The sequence below is a fragment of the Oxyura jamaicensis genome, chromosome 5 (assembly GCF_011077185.1).
Source record: "Oxyura jamaicensis isolate SHBP4307 breed ruddy duck chromosome 5, BPBGC_Ojam_1.0, whole genome shotgun sequence".
Classification (NCBI taxonomy): Eukaryota; Metazoa; Chordata; class Aves; order Anseriformes; family Anatidae; genus Oxyura; species Oxyura jamaicensis.
The window spans coordinates 27,825,990-27,849,114 of record NC_048897.1 but is presented as its reverse complement, the minus strand read 5'-3'; the positions used below and the strand labels follow the sequence as shown (position 1 = coordinate 27,849,114).

At 40.9% G+C, this 23,125-nt stretch overlaps 2 protein-coding genes across 3 annotated transcripts in view; both read left to right on the top strand.

Moving 5' to 3' along the window:
- Positions 1 to 1,378: 1,378 nt before the first annotated feature.
- LOC118167681 (tumor necrosis factor receptor superfamily member 6-like) lies at positions 1,379 to 11,628 on the top strand. The gene is made up of 10 exons (XM_035327375.1): positions 1,379 to 1,516; positions 2,642 to 2,735; positions 3,548 to 3,679; positions 3,874 to 3,985; positions 4,586 to 4,659; positions 5,368 to 5,463; positions 6,421 to 6,452; positions 9,196 to 9,525; positions 9,978 to 10,026; positions 10,860 to 11,628. Exons 1-10 carry the CDS (start codon positions 1,487 to 1,489, stop codon positions 11,153 to 11,155), a joined length of 1,245 nt encoding a protein of 414 aa, XP_035183266.1. The 5' UTR covers positions 1,379 to 1,486; the 3' UTR covers positions 11,156 to 11,628.
- A 127-nt stretch (positions 11,629 to 11,755) lies between these two features.
- The window catches only part of CARS1 (cysteinyl-tRNA synthetase 1), a 33,838-nt gene continuing 22,468 nt past the window's right edge, over positions 11,756 to 23,125 (top strand). Inside the window, exons 1-6 of one of the 2 annotated variants that reach the window (XM_035327367.1) lie at positions 11,756 to 11,882; positions 17,098 to 17,343; positions 20,817 to 20,908; positions 21,747 to 21,835; positions 22,163 to 22,259; positions 22,718 to 22,816. In XM_035327367.1, coding sequence (XP_035183258.1) covers positions 11,858 to 11,882; positions 17,098 to 17,343; positions 20,817 to 20,908; positions 21,747 to 21,835; positions 22,163 to 22,259; positions 22,718 to 22,816 — 648 coding nt within the window. In that variant the 5' untranslated portion in view covers positions 11,756 to 11,857. The remainder of the gene's footprint in view (positions 11,883 to 17,097; positions 17,344 to 20,816; positions 20,909 to 21,746; positions 21,836 to 22,162; positions 22,260 to 22,717; positions 22,817 to 23,125) is intronic. The other variant, XM_035327368.1, reaches the window with a different exon arrangement.

Below are 23,125 nucleotides of genomic sequence, written 5' to 3'. Positions count from 1 at the left end.
AACCACGGGTCTCTGTCATGGACAGGATACAAGCCAGCGCCCAGAAGATGACATTCTTGTAAGAAACAAATCACAAGTTGTAAGAAGTGAGTGATTTCATTATTAGCAAAAAGTCTCCAGAGAAACAAAGAATTCTTCATCCTTGAAGAATGTCACCATTTTCAATCCAGATCGGATGCCTTTTTGAAGCACAGCATCCTGTCCATTCCTTTTTCAAAGGAAGTCTGACACGCATTATATGCACTTTAAAACTTGGTAGGAGTGGGTCCCTTGGCCTTTACGTAGGGAAGAATGCCCAGTCACTCCTAAGACTTGTTTGGCTACGCAAAGTCCTGTACGGGCCTTAAAAATTTTGCTCCTAAAGTTGTGCAAGCATGTCTACTAATTTCCTGCCTAAATCTCACTTTAAATGCTTCAGCAAGTCAGCACATCTCTGGCCTGTCAGCACAGCCTTCCTTGTCAGACATGCCCCCATTTGGGACCATGTATTCAAGTTACTGCAAGGAGCCTCTCCTCTTCTGTGGGGATATTTACATGTCAGGTATGTCATATAATCTGGGTTTGAGAACATAGTTACTGAAAAAAAAAATAGTGCTGAACAGGAAGCCATTACTAGGTGAATGTTTAACATTCTTTGGATCTTTTCCATTTTACAAAACTGTGCACCCACAGGGATTTTACTAGGACTTATTACTGCAGTCATATAAAACAAACATTACCAAGAGAGGAGCAGTTCAGTGAAAGAAACTATTAACTTATATGAACTAATTATACATCAGCAGAAGAGAAGAATCCAACATTTACTGCCACTGCTGCAAGGGATTAAAAATAATCCCAAAAGGAAATTCTGTGCATCCTTGTGCTATTAATTTTAATCCAATTTTAGCATCTGGAGGTGAATGTTCCTACATGCCAGTTATGTGCATGCGGAGGATGAAAACTATTCTTGAAGAAAATCATGGCTGTTGCTATCTCTCTCAGAGCAATACCTGCTGTTGAAAAAAAAATGAGAACTCTTTGGGGGAGTAAGAAAACCCGGTTTTGCAGCCAGTTTTATATATATATATATATTCTTCTACCCTCCTTTTTGTGGTCAGCAAGTAGCCCTTTAGCAGCCAGACGCGAGCTTTGGGAGGAAGCCAGGAGCTGAGCCGTTTCCTAAAGTTTCTTCTTGCTCCCAGTCGGTATGAAGCACGCCACCAGGATACATCCTACCGCTCTACCCTCTTTTCCTCACTTTGCTCGCACTGGGGCCAGTCCCTTCCGTGCTACCTGGCTGCCCTCTTGCCGTTGCAAATCAGCGCTTCGGCTGATGTGGAAAGGGGATGGAAAGGGTGGAAAAGGGGAGCACCGGAGCCGCTTCCCGGCAGGCAGGCGGCGGGGCGGGGCGGGGGCGGCTCGCCCCGGGGCGGATAAAGGCGCGGTGGCACCATCTCCTGCTCCGGGCGAGCAGCGGGAACGCGTTGAGGAAGCGCTGGGCGACGCAATGGGAGGCAGGGCGGTGGGGCTGCTGCTGGTGAGTGCGGGACCTGACCCCTAGCTCTCTCCTTTTGGGGTGTATGGGGGGCGGGAATCTTTCTTCTCGGGGAGCCGGGCGTCCTGCCCCGTGCGGTTTTCTGCCTTCTCTTCAGCAGTTCCTTTGGGACCTCGCTTTTACTTCGTGCTTGCTGAGGGTGAGAAGGCAGTTCGCGAAGCGCTCCTGGGGAGGCGAACGGGGCCGGGGCGCGCACCGGGTCGCGGTCCGGACTCTGCTCTCCGTCGGGGGAAGGTTTGGGGGCTGTAGCCAGCCCGAAGAGCCCCGCCGTCCCGCTTGCCAAGAGGGTGGTTTTGTGAACCCCACCGTTATCGGGCAGGTTTTGGGTGTCCCGTAAGGGGAAAGTGGGAAGAGCGGAGCTGCGGGAGGGCGAGCTTTAAATCCGCTGCGTACGGAGAAGGGGAGCCGCTTCCCTCTTGTTGCCGTGCCCGGGCCCAAACGCACTGTGCCCGGGTGCCGCCACGGTCCGGGGCCGCCGCTCCTTGGCGCTTCGGGCGACTGTAGTCGCACAGGATTTTTATTTTATTTAAAAAAAAAAAAAAAAAAAGACTTTTTTTTTTTTTTTCCTGGTGGTCCTCTAGTGAGGATAAGGTGTCTGCTTCTCGTTGTCGATGACTCATTCACTTGCTTTCTGAGGAAGATTGGAGCCAGTGAGAAACGCGGCGTGAAAACTCGTTGGGCGTATCCGTTTTATTTTTTTTTTTCTTGAAGGCAGACTTCGACCCTTCTAACTTTTCTAAGCTAAAGATGGGCCGAGGGTTACTGGAACAAATCCGTTGCACCAGGCAGAAACCTCGGCCTCTGGAGTTTGCTTGTAGTGAGTGAAAGGAAGAGAGAAGTTAAAATGGAGGTGGGGGACTTGGGTAATAGTTTCCTAAAACGTTTCAGCTGCTGCTCTGGAACCGTGTGGTGCTGCTCTAACCCATCCTTTGTGATTGTAATTACTGCTGTGAACAGCACACTTAGCAGAAATTAGTTTGGGTTTCCTTTGTGGCTTCCCATGAACATCTGAATATGTTTTCAAGTCTTCGCAGGAACATCTCCCCAAGATTAGTATCATGTCCTGGCAGGTTGAATCACTTAAACACCTGTCTGTCTTTGCTGTAGGTTACACTGTTGATAATGTCTGGAAGCAGAGCAGAGGACTGTGGAGAGGGAGAGTACTTGCACAAAGGTCTCTGCTGTGTCTTGTGCCCAGCAGGTAAGACTTTGGACAAATAGTCTCCGTATTCACCATCTGAGGTGATTCATTATTGTTGTTACACTCCAGTTGGTGGAATTGTAAGCCCAATTGATGCTGTGATGGCTTCCTGGTGCTGGACTCCATTTTAAGTGAGAGCTTTTTGCGTAACACGTGGTGACTGGGAGTGATATCTTGGCAGCAGTTCAGAAAGTCTCTGCCTGCTCTTTGGGATGAAATGTTCAAAGTCAGGCTGCTTTTTCTGTGTTTTTTGTTTGTTTGCTTTTTAACAATAGTCAGGAATTCTGATTTCTGTATGTAGAACTTTGCTTTGCTGTGCTCTCCCTGCCTCGCTCAATGTGTGAAGTTAACTCAGCTTTGTGCCAAGAAGTGCACTGCCCTTGGGTAGTATCACAAGGCTATCTGGTGTATTTGAAGAGCCTTCAGAGGAAGGACAAGAGGTCTTCTTGTTAGTCTTTCTTTGTACAAGCAATTCTCTCCATGTCTGCCATTACACCCCTTCCAGTGAGGTGGTGCTGGCTGAACAAGTGACACTGAGCAGCTGCAGTGAATCCTGTGTGCTCCCTGGTGTGTCCCAGTGCAGGCCTGCCATGGCTGTCTTTTTTGCCACTGCCCCTTGTCTGAGCAGCAAGCTCAGGTGTGTCTCCTGGCCATGCTGCGTCACATAAGTTCCCGTGTGATGTGCTACTTGCTTGCAAGGAAGGGTTGGACTTTAACCAAAATGGTTTTATATTGTAACATCCTGCTGTGGTAACTTGTATGTTGCATAATCCCTTGAGAGTGCTGCTGCTGCTGGTTCTTCACTTCCACAGGTACTTACGTTGCTCAGCACTGCAGTATTCCACACTCAAAAGGAAGATGTGTCTCTTGCACCGAGGGGGAAGATTATACTGCTCATGCAAATGGCTTGGAAGAATGCTTGCTGTGCAGACAGTGCAAAGATGGTACTGTAAATGAAACTGTAACCCTTGTGCCCTTAATCTAATGCAAAAAGCCTAGTGCTCTTTTTTTTTCGCACTTCTGGTTGTTGAGAATAACGAAGTTGGGGGAAAATGTTGTCTTTATGGCCAGGGTATAACTTAAGCACAGTTGTATAAAGCTACAACTTTTATACTCATTTTCTAACTTTTATTTTTAGACCAAATAACCTTGAGAGCCTGTACTCTCACGCGTGACACTGAATGCCAGTGCAAACAAGGATACTTCTGCCCTGCTGAGGGCTGTGAAATATGTCAAAGATGCACTAAAACGTAAGTTCAATAATGAACATAAGCAATTTTAATCTCTTAATTTAATCTTTTCTTTCTAGTGGACTTCAGAGCTGTGGCCCGATCTGTGTTAGTACCTACCACGTCACTCTAGACTGAATGATTCCCTCAAAGCCAAATAGCATTATTCATACATCTAAATTCTAGGTGTCAAAATACATGAAGCTGAGACCCAGATAATACAGATTGTTGGTTCCACTGTGCTTATTGCTTATATCTGTATGCTTATGTGTTTTGTGTCTTCAGATTAGTATTTCCCCACATTCACAATTGGATAAGCATTGTATCAGCCACTCCTGAACTTTAGGAGGTAGAACCACTTATTGAGGGAAAACTCCCTATGCATGAATAATGCATACACTACATGTGTTGTTGGTAGTTTTTTTTGTTCCACTTAAAGGCAACATACATAAGCTGTTTTGCTTCTACTTAACCTTACAAGGTATTGGGTTATTTAAAAGGTGCATTTCTAACAAATCTGTTTGTGTGTTCTGCTTATGTCTCTAAGCTCTGCCTGAATGTGAACAGGTTTGGTATATCACTCTAGAAATGTTGATAAAACTGTTTTGCCATCCACTTCAGGTGTCCAGAAGGGAAGGAAATTGTGCAGAATTGCAATGCTACAATGGACCTAGGATGTGGCTTACCTGATCAAGGTCTGGAATATAAATACTGCTTGGCTTGGTCTGGTGGGTGTACGAATTCTAGCTAATAACACAGAAATGGTCTGTAAAAATAGTGGCTTGAAATTCCTCTGTAGCATACTTAAGAGCTTCTGTATGTCAGTCTGGGAATTACTTATAGACAAGTTCTCAAAGGGGTTGGTGGAGACAAACCATCTTAAACTTCACCTCAAGCAAAAGAGCACCTACCTTGGTCAAAAGCCATACATATTGCCAGGGTTTTCAGAGTTGCAACATCCTCACTGTTAAAAGTTAGGACCAGTACAAACATTTCATTAATACTTAGCATGTCTGAGAATCTGTGTGTAGTGTGACTTTCCTCTTTTCCTAACTAGAGAAGGAAGGAATGGGCCCTACCAACACTATAGCACATCAATCTGCCATCCTTCGCATACCTCTTCCACTTAAATGTTTCTTTTGAAAGCCTTGTAGAGTTTTCTTTGCAGCTCTGTACAGAATCCCCCACTGCTACTGGGATAATAATGTGCAATGAAACCGGTACTTGGATTCAGGTCAGTTGATAGTCCCAGTGCCTTTTCTAGGACAGGCTAGGTGGGTCCTTCTACTAATGTAGAGTTTAGGTTGTTCTCTAGGGTGGCAGGGAAGAATGTGCTTCAGAATGTCGTATGTGGGAACTGCTTCAGTATTTCAGGCATTTATTTTATTCCTTTTCCTTTGCAGGAAACACATCTCTTATTTGGATTACTACAATTCTTTTGGTTGCTGTTTTGGTGGTGGTGGTGGTGTTTATAATTAAAAAGCTGAGACATGATAAAGGTAACTCTGCTTGATTACTACCCATAAACTTTCCAGAACTAGGCAGAACACGCACTAAGGCTATTCTGTTGGTGTTACTTCATAGGGAATCTCTTTAATAGATAAGCTCCAACTTGTTTAGCCTGTGATTCAATTAAGTAACTCAAGTAAAATTGAGACTAGTTTTGTTCAGTAAACAAAATGCATAAGTTTTAACTGAACAGATGCCCTGGCCTCAAAGGCTAACACAGTGTCCTTAAAAGGACCCCCCCCCCACCTACTTGCACTGTTTTAGTAAAGAGTGAGGAAAACCCTGTGCATGAGCTCAGAGGCATGGGACAAGAAGTATCAAACTACTGATTTTTCACTCACTGTATTTGGCTGTAGATATTTTTTTAATACATCATTGTCCTTGCATCATTTCAGCCTCCTAGCGTTAGGTTGATTAGCCCTGTATGAATGCACATAGTGTTTTTTTTGTGAAGATGGATATCTTCTGCTGATAAATACTTTTTTCCATTACGGAATATTAAGCTATTTTTGCAACTAGTTTAGATGATATTGAAAGCACTTCTGAATTTTAAAGGTAAATTTTATTCAAGTCATGATTTACTGTATGTATTGCAGTCAAATTTACTGCCTCATTTTGTATTGCAATAACCCATGAGAATGCTAAGAAGCATAGGCTGGGGGGGAGAGGGGTGCAGGAATTGGGAATTCTTTCGTTTGAAAGAGGGGCTTAAAATCCAAGCTGCATCTTAATGTTTATGTTTTACAGCTTGCCTGTGTGAAGGCAGTGTTTCCACTGTAGACAGAAGCTAGGGGTACTCCTAGGGAACTTTGGACACTTCAAGGAACTATATGGCTTGTAGTGGGCCTTTGATTTGTGTAAAGAGCTTCTACTGTATGTAAATCTTGTATGAAATCTAATTTGCAGCAATTCCTAGTAAGTCTCCTAATGTTAATCTTATTTTCCAGCCACTTCACCTGACAAAATAGAAAAAGGCCTGGTAAGTATATAATGGATATACTGTTTTATCTCAAAGCTTTGTGCAACTAAAGCACTATTAATTTTCCCTGTTACACAGCTCTTAATTCTTATCTTGCTGTAGATGTCTGGTAGGGCATGTTCCTGAAATGTAACAAGCCCTGATTCGTATAGGGCCTCATGCATTCTTTACTTGTATGCATCCAGTGGAGTTGGCCTCTCTAGTACTTGCATTGAAAACATTACAGAGCATGTGGCCAGAATGTTTGGAAAGTGGAAAAAATGAGCAGCACTATCTTTCACTTCAAACTGTTGCTAAGTGGTGCCTTCGTTCAACTAGTTCTCTACTGCTTCAGGCCCATAGTCCCCAGGGAATGACAGCTATCAATTTCCTGTGTGATGTTTCATACAAAATGCAAGGAAAGCTACAACACCAATCTATAAGACTACTTCTCTTGATCCAGTGGACAAAGTGTCTGAGTGTCCTGCCTTTAAACTTACATCTCAAGCTACAGACCAGGACCTTGTAGTCCAATGTCTTGATCACAGGCTGTCCCATAAGTCAAGGGGATCAGGGCTCAGAGAATGTTGGTTCAGAAGTATGTCCTGAAAAGTGTTTACCATGCTAAGGCTGACTGCTGACACATGTTCAACCGTTAAAGCTAGTTTTACCCTGGCCTCTTGTGGTCAAAGACTATTTTAGAATCTTACAGTTACACATGGTCAATAACACCCTTAATATGCTCCAACGTTTTGGGTCACCCCTGAAGTGGTCAGGCAGTTGGACTTGCATGATCTCTGTAGGTCCATTCTAACTGAACTATTATTGCTAGTCTTCTATTTAGAAAGAGGAAGCTAGACTAGTTAAGTACTCTTGTATTTAGCTTTTCTATTTAGAAGTTATACTCCTAACTGCTCAACAGGGCAGAAATGAGCTTGATCTTCTGACTAATGTAGTTAATCGCACATAGCATCAATCTCTAAAATAGATTTTGAAGATGAGAGATCTTTAAGGATCCAATGTCTTCTCATAGCACACATAGCACATTCTTCCCCCTGCTACTTTCTTTCCTTGTCCCACACCCAAAGCAAGTTGTACTCTATGCATGAGCTCACTTAACTTACCAGTAAAATAGTTCAAGCAATTAAATGTTTTAACTGTAATGTTTGAAAACTGAAGGAATGGTGCTGGAAGATCAGTTAAAAACATTACCTTAAACTTTTCTCTTTTTTTAAGGTCCGTAAGTGGCTCAAATATCTGAATCACCCACTGGGTTTAGTTGGGTTGTCTCTCTTCCCGCACCCAGGCCAGATTCGCAGTGTTTCATACATTCATAGAAGCTGATGAAGGAACATGACAGAAAACCTAGTCAAAGTGTTGTAGCATAGGAATAGGCAGACAGAACGTTCTGAATCTACTGTAGTAGAATAATATAATAATGAATGGTGCATGGTAACATATAGGTCTGAAATAATACTATCACAAAATAATACTATTGTGAGCTTAAGTTGTAATACCTGTGTACTTGTGCTACTGTAAAAAGGTTAATTGGAGAGTTGCATTCTGATACATTCCTGAGACTAGTTATTTTGGCACCAGCATGCTGTCCTTCCAAAGAAGTACCAGTGAACTTACACTGCTGTAAAATATATATATTGTAAATATATTGCTCCTGCACGATTTCTTTCCAAAATTGATCGGCTACATTAGCCATGCTGTAAACCTTCAGTCACTAGGTTACCTATTTAAGAACTGTGCTGTATAAATGGAAGCAGGTTGTTTAACGTGTTTGCACCCTCAAAGTGAATTCAAGGAGAAGGGTGTACAATTATGTGTGCTGAGTGCGGTAGCGTCACATCCCTGCCTACACATGCTGCTAACATGGTGATGTCACATGGGTCACTGACCTTGTGCAAACAGAAATCACACTGGCTTATGCAGGAAATGTACCTTAAACTCAAGTCACACTGGAGAAACAGTTGATACTTGCCCTCATTTTCTACTTGTAAAATAAATAATAATAAAACCTGCCTAAAACTTTCCACTTTCAACAAAAGCTGATATGCTAGATATATCCTGGTCTGTTTCATACTTTTACTGTTCTTTGTGGGTCACCATCAGCCTGATGTAAACTCCATGGCACAGGCTTGTTTAACATATTGCTAATACTGGAACTGATGCTTCCCTCCCTAAAGCTATATGTAGTGTGCTCTGATACCCACTTTGAACGGAGTTGATTGTGTGAATTTGAGGAAAACTAATTCAGCAAAAAATAATAACAAACCCCAAGGTTGTACTTTTATGTGGAACTAATAATGCTCTATCAGCTCAGCAAAAGCTCTGAGAGCATCAGCCTTCACAGAACAACAGGCTTGAGGTCACTGTTAGCAGGCTGCTAGGTCAGCTCAGCTTGGGTGCACCATGGCAACTTAATTCCTTCCTGCCTTGGGAGGAGCATGTACTTCCAGACCAAAACTTTCAGAACCAGAGATACTGCAAGCAATAATGCATGCCAGTGAAAACCTGAGGAGAAAAAATCTGTGTTTACTACATAGCCTAGTGGGAGCAGAACAGCCAGCAAGATGAAGGTTTAGGCTTTGAAACAATTGGAAAGCTGTGGCTTCCAAATGCTTTTCATTTTGACAAACCAGCAGCTCTATTATTCCTTTGACATCTGGTGATTTCAAGTATTCTGTTTCCTTCACCTAAACTCTTCTTGAAGACCTACCTATGAAATGTCTCCCAAATATTTTATTTTTTACAGGCAACTGAGAGTAGTACTGAAAGCCTAATTTTATCAGAAGTGAAAATTGCAAATAATGCAGCCAACCCAGAGGGTGAAAACTCTGTTAAGAGTCCAGAAGGCCAAGAACAAGCTAGTGTTAACTTGAATGTAAAATGCCAAACACAGCAAAACAGTGTTGTGCCTTCTGGGAGGGGCACAGTCCTGCAGAATTTGAAGTGTTCCATACAAGATTGTTGGAAGAAGATCACTTCAGACACTTCATTATCTACAAAAACTGGACAGAATCCTGCTTTTTACCAGAATGCACAATCTAAAGGATTGAGTGGTAGGATGCCAGCAAATCATATGGTAAGTTGGGGGAAAAATATCATCATATGTTCTCTGATATATGTAATTTGAGTTGAGTTCTTAACTATTCCTTGAGTAATAGATGGCAGGATGATAAGATAGAGGAACCTTTGTCTTAAAGGTATCACAGAACACAGGGAGAGTGATATCTTGGGAAAGCAGACTTCAGTCCATCATTTAATCTGCTGTACCTCTCTCATCTTCCCGTTCAATATTGACCCAGAAGCCATTCTTTAGCAATATGACAAAATACATTGTCTTGTTGCTTCACTTACAAGCTAGTAGCACAGCTGTTTTCAGCATGCTCACTTTCAGCTGTACTGTGAAATCGGACCCACCCCGTTATTGGCATGTGTATTGTGAAAGCAAGCTATCACATAGCTCAGGAAAAACTCATAAGTGAATTAAGTGTTCTGGCATGCCAGAAGTAATGGTCCAACTTTGTATTACAGGTACAAGAACAAAAATATCAAATAATTGTTAAAGATCTCTCTCAAAAAGGTAAGCATCCTATAAATGGTCAGTACTTTGATTTTTTTTCTTGTTGACTTTAGTCTACTTAAGCAATAGTTTAGAGTGGCTTGCGACTATTGCTTAAAGATATAAGGTTTTCAGTTAATTGTAAAATACACTGAAACATGATTATTACTGCATTTAAGAAAAGTTTCAATCACTGTGATGATGGATTGATCTACTTTAAAATATGCCTTTTTCTGGCAGTGTAATGCAGTTGTGCTTTTAAGAATAAGCACGGTACAGAATTTGTTTGCGTGTTTTAAACAAGTCTGTGGTGCGGCAGTGGGATACTGCCTTAATGACTGAGGTGTAGGTCAGAACAGGAAGTCTTTCTGTCAGATCTCTGCTAAATGAAAGACTGCATCAAAACCACATATGTGTACTAGTAACTAATATGTTGACGTGCTGAAATGGCCAAGTGATGGCTTTGCTAATGCTGGTCTTGGTGTGGCAAACCTGTAGTGTTAGCTGACTGAGGTGGTTAAAGGCTACTATTGAGTAGCCTTATTAAGGGTACGCAGAAACATGCATTCCCCCAAACCACCTTTACTGAATGGTATTTCATCTGAAGAAACTACTTTTGAGATATGTAGAGTGGTGTCTTTAGCTTCTTAAGATAAATAGGGGACCTATTTGTCCTTCTGCTTCTTAGGTCCCAAACCCAGCCTTGCTGCTACTGTTTGGTCTGTACATGTATTTGCTAAAAAGTAATTGGAAAATGTGTATATTATCTGTGGAAAAAAAAAAATAAATCTGTATTTTAGAACCTAAACTGATAAGTTTTTTTTGTTGTTGTTGTTGTTTTTTCCTCTCCCCAGAACTGAGAGATAGTTTTTGGGCTTTCATAAATGAAGTACCAGTGAAAAAATGGAGGCGTTTTATGAGAACTCACCTGAAGGAAAATGATATTGATAAAATTATGTATGACTGGCCTAATGACACAGAAGAACAATCTTACCGGATGCTTCTCATCTGGAGAAACACACTGGGAGAGAAACAATCTATTATAAAGTTACTGGAGGAGTTAAGGTATCTAGATACCAAGGCTTATGATAATGTAATGAACACTTTAACAAGTAATAACATTATAAGTAAAATAGTAGCTACAGATTAACATTTTCAATGAACTTAAAAAATGCTCTTGTACATATATATGTCTACAAACTTCCTGTAATTAAGGATGACAAAAACTGCTCATAGAAGTGGCAGTGTGGACGTGATGCCCTCACCTTCCTCCAGGGAGTCAGAAGTGATTTAACAGTCAATGCTTAATCGTGACACAGGCTCCGTCTGCAACATTGACTAAGGTGCTTTTTGAGTTGGACTGTATTAAATTCAAGCATTGGACGGCAACGTGGGAGTGAGAAGTTTTAGTTTGCCTTGTCTTCAAGAGTCTGTGAAGAAGGACCCTTCCTTCGTGTGCTGTATGGAGCCGGGTGCTCTGTGAGAACAGAGTGCCTGCTCTTGTTTTTGACAGAACTGCGTTTTTGTTTACGAATTAATCGCATTTTGTTGTGGTGAGAGCACGCGGTATGCGAAGAAGCGTTCTGTTCAAAGCACTGAAATAAAAAGGCTGTAAAAACAAAAGCTGAGGCTGGCTCTTGGGCGGCGGGCGCTGAGGGGCTGCCTCAGCGGCTAAAATGGCGGCGGGCGAGGCCAGGCGACGGCACGGCGCGAGGCAGCGGCTGCCGTTGCCGCGGTGACGGCGGGGAGGCGGTCGGAAGTAACGTAGGGCGGGCGGGGCGGGGCGGGGTGCTGCTTCCGGGCACGCTGTTGCATCAGCTCGGCAGCGAGAGGAGGAGGAGGCAGCGGCGGGATGGCAGCGGCCGCGGCTGAGCCGGGTAAGGCGCGGGGCTGGTGCCGCGGACCCCGATGAGGCGCGGGCAAGTGTCCGCCGGGGCTGTCACGGCGCCCTGACGGTGGGGTGATGTCACGGCCGGGCGCTGTCAGGGCGTCAGGTGGGCGCCGTGACGTCACGCGCCGGGCGCGGTGCGGGGGGCGTTTGCCCTGGGGCGGTGGCGCTCGGGGGCGCAAAATGGCGGCCGGCGGGGGGCGGCGGGGCGCGAAATGGCGGCGGGGCTGGGGTGACGCGGGGCCGTCCCCTCAGCGCGGGCTCCCTGAGGTGGGGGCGCCTGCTGCCGGCCGGCGCTGGGGCTCCCCGGCACCTGCCCTCTTCCCCGCTGTTCTCTTTCCCTATCTCTGCCTGTTATCCCCTGAGCTCGGCTCTGAACTTTGGCTTTTTCCAGAGTTTTGTTATTTTTTGTAGCCGTATTTTAATGATGGGTTGCGCTGCCTTCCATATGGAAGGAGGACTGGGGTAGTCCTGTAATTTTTGGCACTACTGTAGCAAATGGGAACTTGGCGTACCAGTCGTACAAGTGTGAAATACCATTATGGTGTGTAAGGGTTTAGAAATTTCTGTCATTCCAGTTAAGGATCTGTAGATTCAAATATTTTGTCCCCTTTTATTTATTGCTGGGAGTTATTTTCCTTTCTGCTTATCACAGGTAATGTTCCTGTGCAAGGGAGTCCAAAAATGCTTATACTTTTCAAAGGACTGTCTTCTTCAGATGTATCTTCTGTATTTTGTTTAAGGGGCGGTAGTGGGAGGACAACAAAGGCTCAGTTCAGGAGTACTTTAAGAAACATTTTAGTTAAACTTGTTAGTGGGCAAGTAGCCATTGGATTGCAGCTATTACACTTGGTTTCAGTTTGGGAAAAATGAAAGTGGAACTAGGGGGGCTGAAGTGAACATGACTGAAGCTCTTCTGTGGTAGGCTACTCCCATCTTAAAAATCCTAGTTCTGCTAAAAGCCTCTTGATCCCACTGTGTGAGTCTTGAAAAGTCGTCTTTCTCTCCAGTTCTGAGCCATGGTCTATTCCCCAGTTTAAGACCACAGTAATATTGACATGTTACGGTTATCTGTTATTAATCATTTTGTTTTGCGAAAGCCCGGTTGGAAAAGAAATATTCAGAAAAGCCTAAGGGCTTTCCTCAGAGAATGCGTCTGCAGAAATCCTGGAGCATTTCAGTTGACTTCTAAGTATGACTGACAAGGTTAGCAGGTTCAGGGATGCCCAGGAAGACTAATTTTTCCCTGAAGCAAAGTAACTCCCTGTTTTTATTTAGTCTAGCTTACTGCCTGCTTTATGGCTTTTTTGTATTTACTCTGCTGTCAACTCCTTCAAGGAACATAGATCTTTGGAAGAACGTTTTCCTTTTCAGGTTAATAAAAGAGAACAGTTTCCATCAAATTTGATATTGTGTAGGTTTCGCATCGTCAACTTTGAAAGCTGTTTTATATACAAATAAAATGCAGGAACAATCTTATGCCTTTGACTATGCGTGTTGCTGCAGTCTTCGAGACAAATTCCTCGTGTCCTCCAGCGGTCAACAAAGCATTCTGTATATGGAAGGAAGAATGTGTGACAAATTATATTGTCCAAACTGTACACTGGTAATTACTGTATGAGAACTGTATTAAATGTCTACGTTGGAATTCTTTGAAAACAACTTTTTAATGCTGGGAGAGTGTCACATCAGTAATATTCATTCTTGGGATTTTTGAAGGTTATTTTGCTCCCTCTCCAAGACTCATGCTCGGTGCTTGTTTTCTGAATACAGCTGCTCGATTGATGTCTTGGTGTCTTCGGATCATTCCATTCACATTAGTTAACAACCAGCGTTATGCAACAGCTCTGTAGTATTCCTGCTTTTTTTGCTGTCAGGAAGACGCTTCCTAATGCTGTTGAGTAGCAGCAACTGTATTTTTTGTTCTAGTAGGAAAGGAAAAAAAGGACAGTCCAAGGGAGAGGCTGATTTTTAGCCTAGTTTTCTAAAGCAGACAGGTTAGGAGACTTGGTCCTATGTGGTCCACTGACCCTTCTACCTCAGTAGCTTTTGAATCCATCAATTGGTATTAATTAAATTCAACAGTGGCTCTTTGCATGCAGTTGGCACACTGAGCAAAGGTGGGTTGGAGAAACGAGAGGCTGGAGATACCGAAGTGTATGGGGAGAGGGGCTGAAGCACTTAAGAGACAACAGGAAACACTTCAGTGGGAGTGTGTTATGAATTAAAGGTACTGTGAGACTCATGGGCAGGAATTGAGGGTGCAGGATGTAAATCACAGGAAAAAAAAGCTTCTGCAGATTTACTACTCCTGTTTTTAGTAGTGATATCAATGAAACTGGAACAGACTTCTATATAAAGATAATTTTGACTGAGTTCTTTCACATAAAGAAGTGACGCTACCTCCCTGTGGTTTGTTGCCTTCCAAATACACTGTTACTGTATTCATTCTGTCTTCCCAGGAGAATGCCCTGTAGTTCAGGAGAAGAGTTTTCATTCTGTTAGTTCAGTCTAAGTCAGAGCTACTCACATGAATGCCAGCAGTGGGAATGATTTTGGTCTGTCTATATTGAAATGGGATGCTCGTATTGACACAGATCACTCAGCACTTTTTCCAACACAGCAGATGTACTTGTATCTCTCAATCTGACTGGAGTGTAGTGGAGTACAACCCCGCTAGCTGTACAGTAGTTGTCAGGGTTTGAAAAGCAGCCTTCGGTTTAGAAAAGGAAGTTTAGAGCTCAGTGCAGCCTGAGAAACCAGCGTGGGGAACTTGTATGTGTGCAGAAAGCTTGCTGGGAGCTCGAGGCTGCTGTGGCCCAGCTACTGCAGCTCCCTGAAAAACCCTGCAACATCTGCCCAGGTGTGCTCATGCTGTGTGACTCTTGCCTGGTGTGTAATCACAGGTGGGGAGTTCGGGATGAATTTGAGTCAGTGATCTGTCTCAACAAAAAGACATCCTCCTATGAGGTCCCCTGGGATAACTGGTTTCTTTGATGTGTTGCACTTTAAAGTCTGCTGCTCTTACCCCGAGACATAACGTCAAACTGTATAATTTCAGGTATTAATGCATACGCCAAGAGTGTTCAAAGTAATTTTGTCTGCCCTGCTTATCAGGGCTGAACTGGTACCAACGATCACAGACAGTGTTTGCTACCTCTCCTCACTAAGAGTAGCATGTATAGGTTCTGTCATCTTTGTTTTATTTGTGTGTTAGTTTGTACAAATTCCCTTTTAGATCGGTTTATAGATGTGGTTGGAAAGCACTTACATTGTTTCAGATACAGTGAGTTGCTTCCCATTAGCAGCCTGGTGTATGATTAATGGTCATAATAACCCTAATAATACTTTGCCAGTGGAGTGTTGTTTTCCTTGCAACTGATCTTTAAAGATATTTTCTTTGAGATACAGTTTCACTTCTGCACAGATTATTCCTGCAGTATGGGGGGGGGGGGGGGTTCCCTCATATGATACATGGATGCAAAATTCACTTCTGTCTTAGGTTTCCATAGTTAATGAACATAACTATTTCAAACTATTTTCTGTGTATAAACATGTGAAGTCCTGTGATGATAAACATCAGTAAATATTTAGGAACCTGAACAGTTTATAGTAAAATTAACTATGTGAGCCAAAGCTGAATCCCATTCAGCTGGGTAAGACTAACTCGTAAGGTCTAGCTGTGAACCATTATTTATTCTTTATTCCTTATTTTTAATGAACAATTGCGTGGATAGCTCTTGAAAAGGATCGAGAACTTACATAAATCTGTCTTGGCATTTGTGTGTGTATTTTAAATATCTTTTGTGACCTTTTATTTTTTCTATCACTGTTCATTTATTAGTTCTGCTGGCCTCTGAAGTGGTGTGCCACTTGGACTTACTAATGCTCAAGAGTCAAACACAAATGTACTTGCTATCTAGCTGCCATTTCGCTGTTATCTGAGTTCCTGTTCTCCTTGAGAGCAGCTGTTTACTTTTTACTAGGATGTTTTAATAATTGATTTCCATAGGGGAAATGGGCTGCTCATAAAGTTCTATCTGATGATATTGGCATGCATTTGTAAAAACTTTTCAATTACTCACGCCCTCTCCTAACCATCTCTTCCCCTGTCCCCGTTCATCCTTCTCTTTCCAAGAGCACCTCCAGTTCTTTGGTGTGCAGAAAAAGGTGTTTACCAATGCAAGAAGCAGCACTTGTAACAGCGGTTCCTTATGGGTTTTGGGAGCAGGGGCAGGTGTTCTGATACTGCCTCTCTCTCACATTATTGCACAATGTCCTTGACTATGTCTTAAATTACTCTCTTGGCCGACTACCCAAGCAGGACATTGGTTTAATGTTTACTTTGCTTTGAACATCAATGGAGTTACAAATGTTGAATCACTGTAGGGAAACACCAGTGTTAGGCCTTGTACCCACTGACTTGCACAAGGCATGCTATTACTGTGAGCATCCCTACCAGAACCCTTTGGCTGCTTCCTCCATAGGAAGACGTTCCTGCATTTGCAAAGAAGAGGTGCAATTAAACCTGCATTGCCTGTGTACCAAATAAATCATGCCGTTAAAATACTGTGAGGGAGAAGCATGTTTTAATATCTTTTCTGTTCCTTTTCTTCATTGTATTCTCTGTTACTCATGCCTCTGAGGAGAGAGGATGGTCTGGGAGAAATGTGGGGTTATACAGCAACAGCGTAAGTGTTTGCAACTTTTGGAGCAAGTGGGAGTAACTCAGTTTGGTGCTGGGAGCTTGCACATTCGCACCAGTGCTGTAAAGACTTCAGGATGTGCTCAGCTCAGTAGAAGTATCCACAGCCTATCCACAATGTATAAAATTAATTATATGTAAATATTTGCTGCATGAGTATTTTAGCAGCATGGAAAAGAGACTGGTTAAATTTGTTGTGCATGGAGATTTTTCTCCATTTTCAAGTAGCTAATATTCCTTCAGGAAAAGGACCTGTGCTTTTGTCCTTACTACTTTTGTAAAGACTTCTCCAAAAAACTTACCATGGTGTGAACATAATCATATTAATAGAAAATATTTAGTTGTTCAGTGTCTTGTATTAAAAATATTTTCCTCAAAGATTTTCCTCAGTTGCCAGAGCTGATTTGGAGGGGGTGATGTATAGTATAAGGATATATTTTGGTCATGGGATCTCCTTCTTTTAATGCTCACCAAATGTCCTGTGCCTCTGTCTTTACAGCTTCCAGCTACAGTTTTATTCTGAGCATTAGTGAAGAGGAAGCCAGGGTGAAGGCTTTGAACGAGTACCTGAGCACTCGTAGTTATATCCAGGGGTTCACATTTTCACATGCAGATGTGGAGGTATTCAGAAAGTTTTCGGGGCCACCTGTGGACCAGTATTTCCATGTTGTCCGGTGGTACAGACACATAGAAGCAATCTATGATGGCAGCAGTGAAAAAAATGACCCTTGTAAACTTCAAACAAGTGAGTAATATGAAATTGGTGGCCAGGCTGTAGACTAGATGACATTGTATTGATTTTTGTTGCTGAGCAGTCCTAAAAGTTCCCTTTCATACTCTGTCACACTTTACAATTTGACGATCCATTAGTATTCAAGCTCGTGAAATTCTTCTTGCATACTGTTTCTGTGTAATACTCAGATCGTGAACTATTTGAATGTTACAGCTGTTTCCATATCTAATTTTAAAATTCTTCAATATGCAGAATTTGATTATTTGTGTTTTCTTTAAAAAGCTAGCAACTGAATAGTAAATGGGTATATGGGTTTTGCTTTGTTCCCTAAAATATCAGGATTTTCTCAATCCACCCTTTTTTCCATGCAGGAGTAACTAAATAGTTCTCGTATAATGTACAAATTCATAATAAAGTAAACTGCATGCTGCTTCTTAAGGTTATTTTATTACCATTGTTTTTTTGGGGGGGTTCTTAACACTTGAATGTTATGGGTTCTTTTTTAACCCTGGTAATTTAGGGATTGCTGATGATTTGAGGAAATACTAACTGGTTGATCTAGGTCATTGAGTAAGCATGGGTGCTGGCATTTTTGGGAGCTGCATCACTCCTGCCATGATTTCCAGTGAGCTAGCCTAACTTAATTACTTTATAGTGAGAGCCTGCCTCAGGGAGTCATGAAGTAATTAATAATAATAACACAGAGCTGTTGTATAGTGCTTGCAATATCTGTAAATGAATGCATAATGTGTTTGTCATTTTGGCTGACAGTTGACTAATACTACTCCAATGCCATCTTCTTACAACGTGTCATCTTGTGTTCTCAGTTCCTAGCAGACCAGCAGTTAAAATCAGGCTGCTGAGAGTGGATTTTGTGTGTGCCTGCATGTGTTTGTGCTGGTCATTGATTTCCTTCCAGCAGGGAAGGGATCTCAGCTGTACTGCTGGCTCTGGTAGCAGATTTAACACCACTAACTACAATTTGTCTGCAGAATGTTTGCCATGGATCAGGGTGGGGCAAGCAGAGAAAAGGCTTCAGTTTTTCCTGTCCATAAAATCTGCAATGTTAAGTCTCTCTTTCTGAAGAGTCGTCTCATTAGCTTTCTGATTTTCTGGTCTGTGCATATTTATCAGAAGTCCTGAAATGGTGTTCTGCAATGTTCAGGATGAAATAATGCATGGATCCGCCATGCTTCTTAAGCCTTGGACATATTAACAGTGGTTTTTTGGATGTATCTGAGAGCCCCAGAGGTGGGTTAGAGCAAATGAACCTCAGTTCAGCCAGGGGAAGGCTGCTGCAGGCAGGGATGCCTTTGAGCAGACTGAACAGCATGCCTTTATTTTGTCCTTGGTATCCATGTGTATATATAACGTGTGTGTATATATATAAATATATATATATATATATATATGTGACACAACTTATAAACTGAGACCTTTAAGGGTCAGTTATCTTTTTTTTTGTTGTTGTTGTTAGCTTGTGTTTTTTTTTTTTTTTTTTTTTCCTTGTGTTTAGTGTGGTTGTAAGGAAAAAAAGCTTTAGTGACTTATCTTTTATTAGAGTAACCCACATAGGCTTCCTTCCCTGAGGGAAACATTAGCCGCAATTAAGCATACCAGTATAATCTTCGTAAATCAAAGCGTAAACAAATCCATACCTTGGCCTGTGTTATGGAGAGACTGCTACTGTACTTGAACTGTTCTGGTCAGTAACATATAGTAAATATTTAGAATAAACACGTAATTTAATCTGCATGCTACGGATCCACAGAAATAAGTCATTTTTTACATTTTTTTTTTCTTATTTAGGCAGTTACTCAAAGATGATGAGGAAGAGATTAATTTTTTTAATACTGTGGAAATGTATGTTACTTGTAGGTTTTCTGTCTAAATTTTCATATGAGGATTTTAGGGAAACAGAGTTAATGAATAGCAGCATCCTGAAACACAGGATCAGAAAGGCAATGTTGTTGTCAAAACAAATAGTTTGTATAATATTTTAATTGCGGTTAAAATGCCTACCATGAGAATTCCTAAAGACAGTACTATATGTATTAGCCTGGTACCTTTGGTGTATCTTTGAATTTCCTGTTTTGCTACCATTCCTGGTTAATTTGATGATTAGCTTGACATCATTACAGCTGCAAGCAGCCCTGTGCATAGCAAACTGCAGCTCTTTGACAGATGACATGCCCATACTTTCTTTGAAAACACATTTAACAATTGTGTTAAAAATTGTAAAGAAAAAAAATGCAAAAGTAAGCCTGCACTTTCCCAAACTGTTCATGCAGCAGAGTAGAAGAGCTGAAAGCAGCAGCACAAAAGGGACATGCCACCTTTCCAAAAATAAACTGAAATGCGTCCAAAACCCACCCACATACAGCGTGTTCCATGTTGAGTGAGTCTTCAGTGTTTTGAAGTGTGGTGCTTTGGCTTACTGTCCTGCCACCTAAAATGATGGTGGCCTAATATGAATTAAAACAAACCCTTGTAGTTCTGTGGACACTGGTTTGTTGAAATCAGATTTTTTTCTGAATACATTTATCACAGTGATGTTCATGCAGAAAAACACCAAAGGAAAAAAATGAAAAATTTTCAAAAAATACTTTGAAATGTAGCGATGAAATATAAACTTTCTGTTTTGACAACACTTTACTTTTGCTTTGTAATTTGTGTTACACTATTTGTGTATGTGTAACATTGTTTAAGAATTTATTCAAAGTTAAAAAGTATCGAATGCTTATTCCTATTTAGGTCAAAAGCAGTTTTCAAAATGTTGAAATTCCCCAAAGAACAGCAATTGCAGTTCTTCCCATCTCCTTTGAATATTATCACTGATATTACTCAGATTTTTATCTGTTTTCCCTAATGGCAAAATTTAACCTGCTGATGAACTGGAGCGTATTTGGTAAATGAGAGTGCTCAGAAATGCCTTGTGTACATAGCAACCACGTATGATTAAAAGCTGAGGCTCTTTCTAAACCTTTTGGTCTCCTCTCCCTCTCACGCTAAGTACACAAACTCTGTCAATATTGGCTCTAGAGATTAAGTCTGGTCTCTGGATTTTTTGCAAATTCTTTGTATGATATCTATATGCTGTCTCAGTACATACAGTCAGCAGCATTGCAGAAAGCCCAGGACTGCCCTAGCACTTTATTAATATTTTATTAAGTTTCAAAGCTCTTGTTAATGCTTTAACTGAATTGCATGTTCTCACTTTTATACCCTTTTCTTTCCTGTTACTCGAGTCAAAGGTAATAGGTGTGGCAAGGCTGAGGGTGGAAAATAAATGATTGAAATATTTTAGTGGCTTTTTAGTGGCTTTAGCTCTAATAAAAGTAGTTTGGATTACTAAGATTGGAGCTATTTTGTGTAATTCTATATATTTTTTTCTTTTGAACTAACTTAATGATGTGATAAGAAGGAAATGTTATACTGCAAAACTGTTTATATTTTCAGTTCTGTTTAAATTGTTTTTCCTCTAGGTAAAGGCAAGCGTATGCAGCCCCCCTGGACTCCCCCAGAAGGGACAAAACATTCTAGACTCTGCCTCTACAACAGCCTGACTCGCAATAAGGTGACTAAATGAAGGAAATGTGAGGATCTCCTTAAAAATACAAACAGAGGAGTCATCAAATGTTTGCTTCTTAAGCGTCTTCCTTATTAGTACACAGGTTTCTGGGGTTTATTTTGTGGGATTCTGACAAGCAGGTGCCAGAAATCCTGCCTCAGTCGAGTGTGATTGGTGAGGCAAGTGCTACAATATACACAATAAATATACAAGTATGTGTATGCATGTGTGTATTGCTTAATATATATCATGCAATAGCAAGTTATCATCATGCAAAATAGCCAGTGGTTCAACTGTAAAACATGTAATCATAGGCAGTGTGAACAAAATAGAAACACAGTTTCTTTCTTTAGATGTTGTGTTAAAAAAAAAATAATCTTGCAAATTATATTATTGCTATACAGAGAGGTAAAACTTCCTGTGGCCTTGGCTGAAGGTTCTTGGGGGACGAGAGGAAATATTAGGAATACTAATGTTATTCAGTATGTAATATTCAAGAATATATGGAATGACAATAGTGTATAGCCTTTTTCAATGCAAAAGAAAGACTGATCTTCCTTGTGAACACATCTTGAACAATGGCCTACCTTAACCAAATCTTAGTAATCTATTATCTCGATAGATGAGGGTGCAGATAACAGGGTGTGGCGGCTTATGTGTGGTGGCTTTTAAGTGCTAGTGATGATCTTTTCTTACAGTAAAACTATGAGTGAGTAAGTTTTTTTTTTTTTAATATATATATAATCCATGTTTTTCATGTTCTGATTTTCCAAATGTGGTGTTTTTCGCTGAGAGCATGTGTCTTCAATTCTTTCTACTCACTGTACCATCCCTTTCAATTAAGGAAATATTTCAGCCACAGAATGGAAAAAAGGTGACATGGTATTGTTGTGGCCCAACAGTATATGATGCTTCTCACATGGGACATGCCAGGTACTGTAGTTGCTTATTTTGATAAAAGTAATAACAGCACTTGATATAAGTAGTAACAGCACTAATAAGTAAGCAAAGATCTAAATAAACTACATTTTTCTCCTTAATAAGTGTATTACTGTCTTGTTAGTCTCAATGATCAAGATTTAAGGTTAGAAGCATATTATGTTTTGTCATTGTGTGAGGGAAAACTTGCTAGAGGATGAGGGAGAATTGAAACTGCTGTAAAGTTATTGTCTGATATTGAAATAGTTTTTGCATGGAATAGAAATACATTTGAGGTATTCACTAAACATTAATGCTAATTTTTGTTGCTGTTGTTTTTAGATCGTACATCTCATTTGATATCCTGAGAAGAATCTTCAGGGATTATTTTAAATTTGATGTTTTCTATTGTATGAACATTACAGATATTGATGATAAGGTAAGTCCTGCTTAAATTGTAATCTAAAATACTGTAGTTTGTGCATGGAAGTCAGAGAATTGTGTAATTGCTATTTGGAAAGCCAAGATGAATAATATACTTACTGAGACATATTTTGTACACAGTCATTTATTTCTGTGACTTTCCTGTGTTAGCAAACTATTCATATATAAACGAGAGCTGTTATAAATCACGAAGAGTAAACATTTTACAAAGATAACTTATTTTATTTGCCTCTTTCACTGTCTGTTGTTGACATGCCAAATTAATTCTGTTGAGGTAGCTAATTAACTATATATGGCGTGTTTACATTATAATACTGCTTGTGATTCTTGTGTCTTGTTAAATTGGTATGGATCTTGAAAAGCGTTTTATATCTAATAACATTAGATTTTATTTGCACTTTCTATAACTATTGTTCTGCTTCACAAGAATATTTCCATATTTCTGCTTTGTAGATCATCAAGAGAGCAAGACAGAATTACCTTTTTGAACAGTATAGGGAGAACAAAATAACACCAGCTCAGCTACTTGAAGATGTTAAAACTGCCTCAGAGGTGGGCTCAATATTTAATCCCTGCTAGTGTCTTAGGTTCTTACTCAGTAACATAGCAAAGCATCTAAAAAATGCCTCTGACTTTGCTGCCGGTTTAAACTTTCTGCTTGTTTCACTTATTCTATTGAACTGCTATCACACAAATTAGAAGTGTTACTGGAATAGCTTATCACTGATCTTAGAATTGACAAGAACTATCCATGTAAAAGGCATTCCTGACTTTTTATGTCTAGAAAAGTTGTTTGTATATTGTTTTATACCATGTATGTAAACATGTATAATGGTGTTGATGTGATGGGGGGAAAAAAAT

What these genes read in the sequence shown, in the direction of transcription:
- LOC118167681 (XM_035327375.1), top strand. Translation starts at nt 1,487, where the DNA reads ATGGGAGGCAGGGCGGTGGGGCTGCTGCTG. An exon ending in TGTCAAAGATGCACTAAAAC is followed by an intron (nt 3,986 to 4,585) that starts GTAAGTTCAATA and finishes CATCCACTTCAG; the next exon opens with GTGTCCAGAAGGGAAGGAAA. An exon ending in GGATGCCAGCAAATCATATG is followed by an intron (nt 9,526 to 9,977) that starts GTAAGTTGGGGG and finishes TTTGTATTACAG; the next exon opens with GTACAAGAACAAAAATATCA.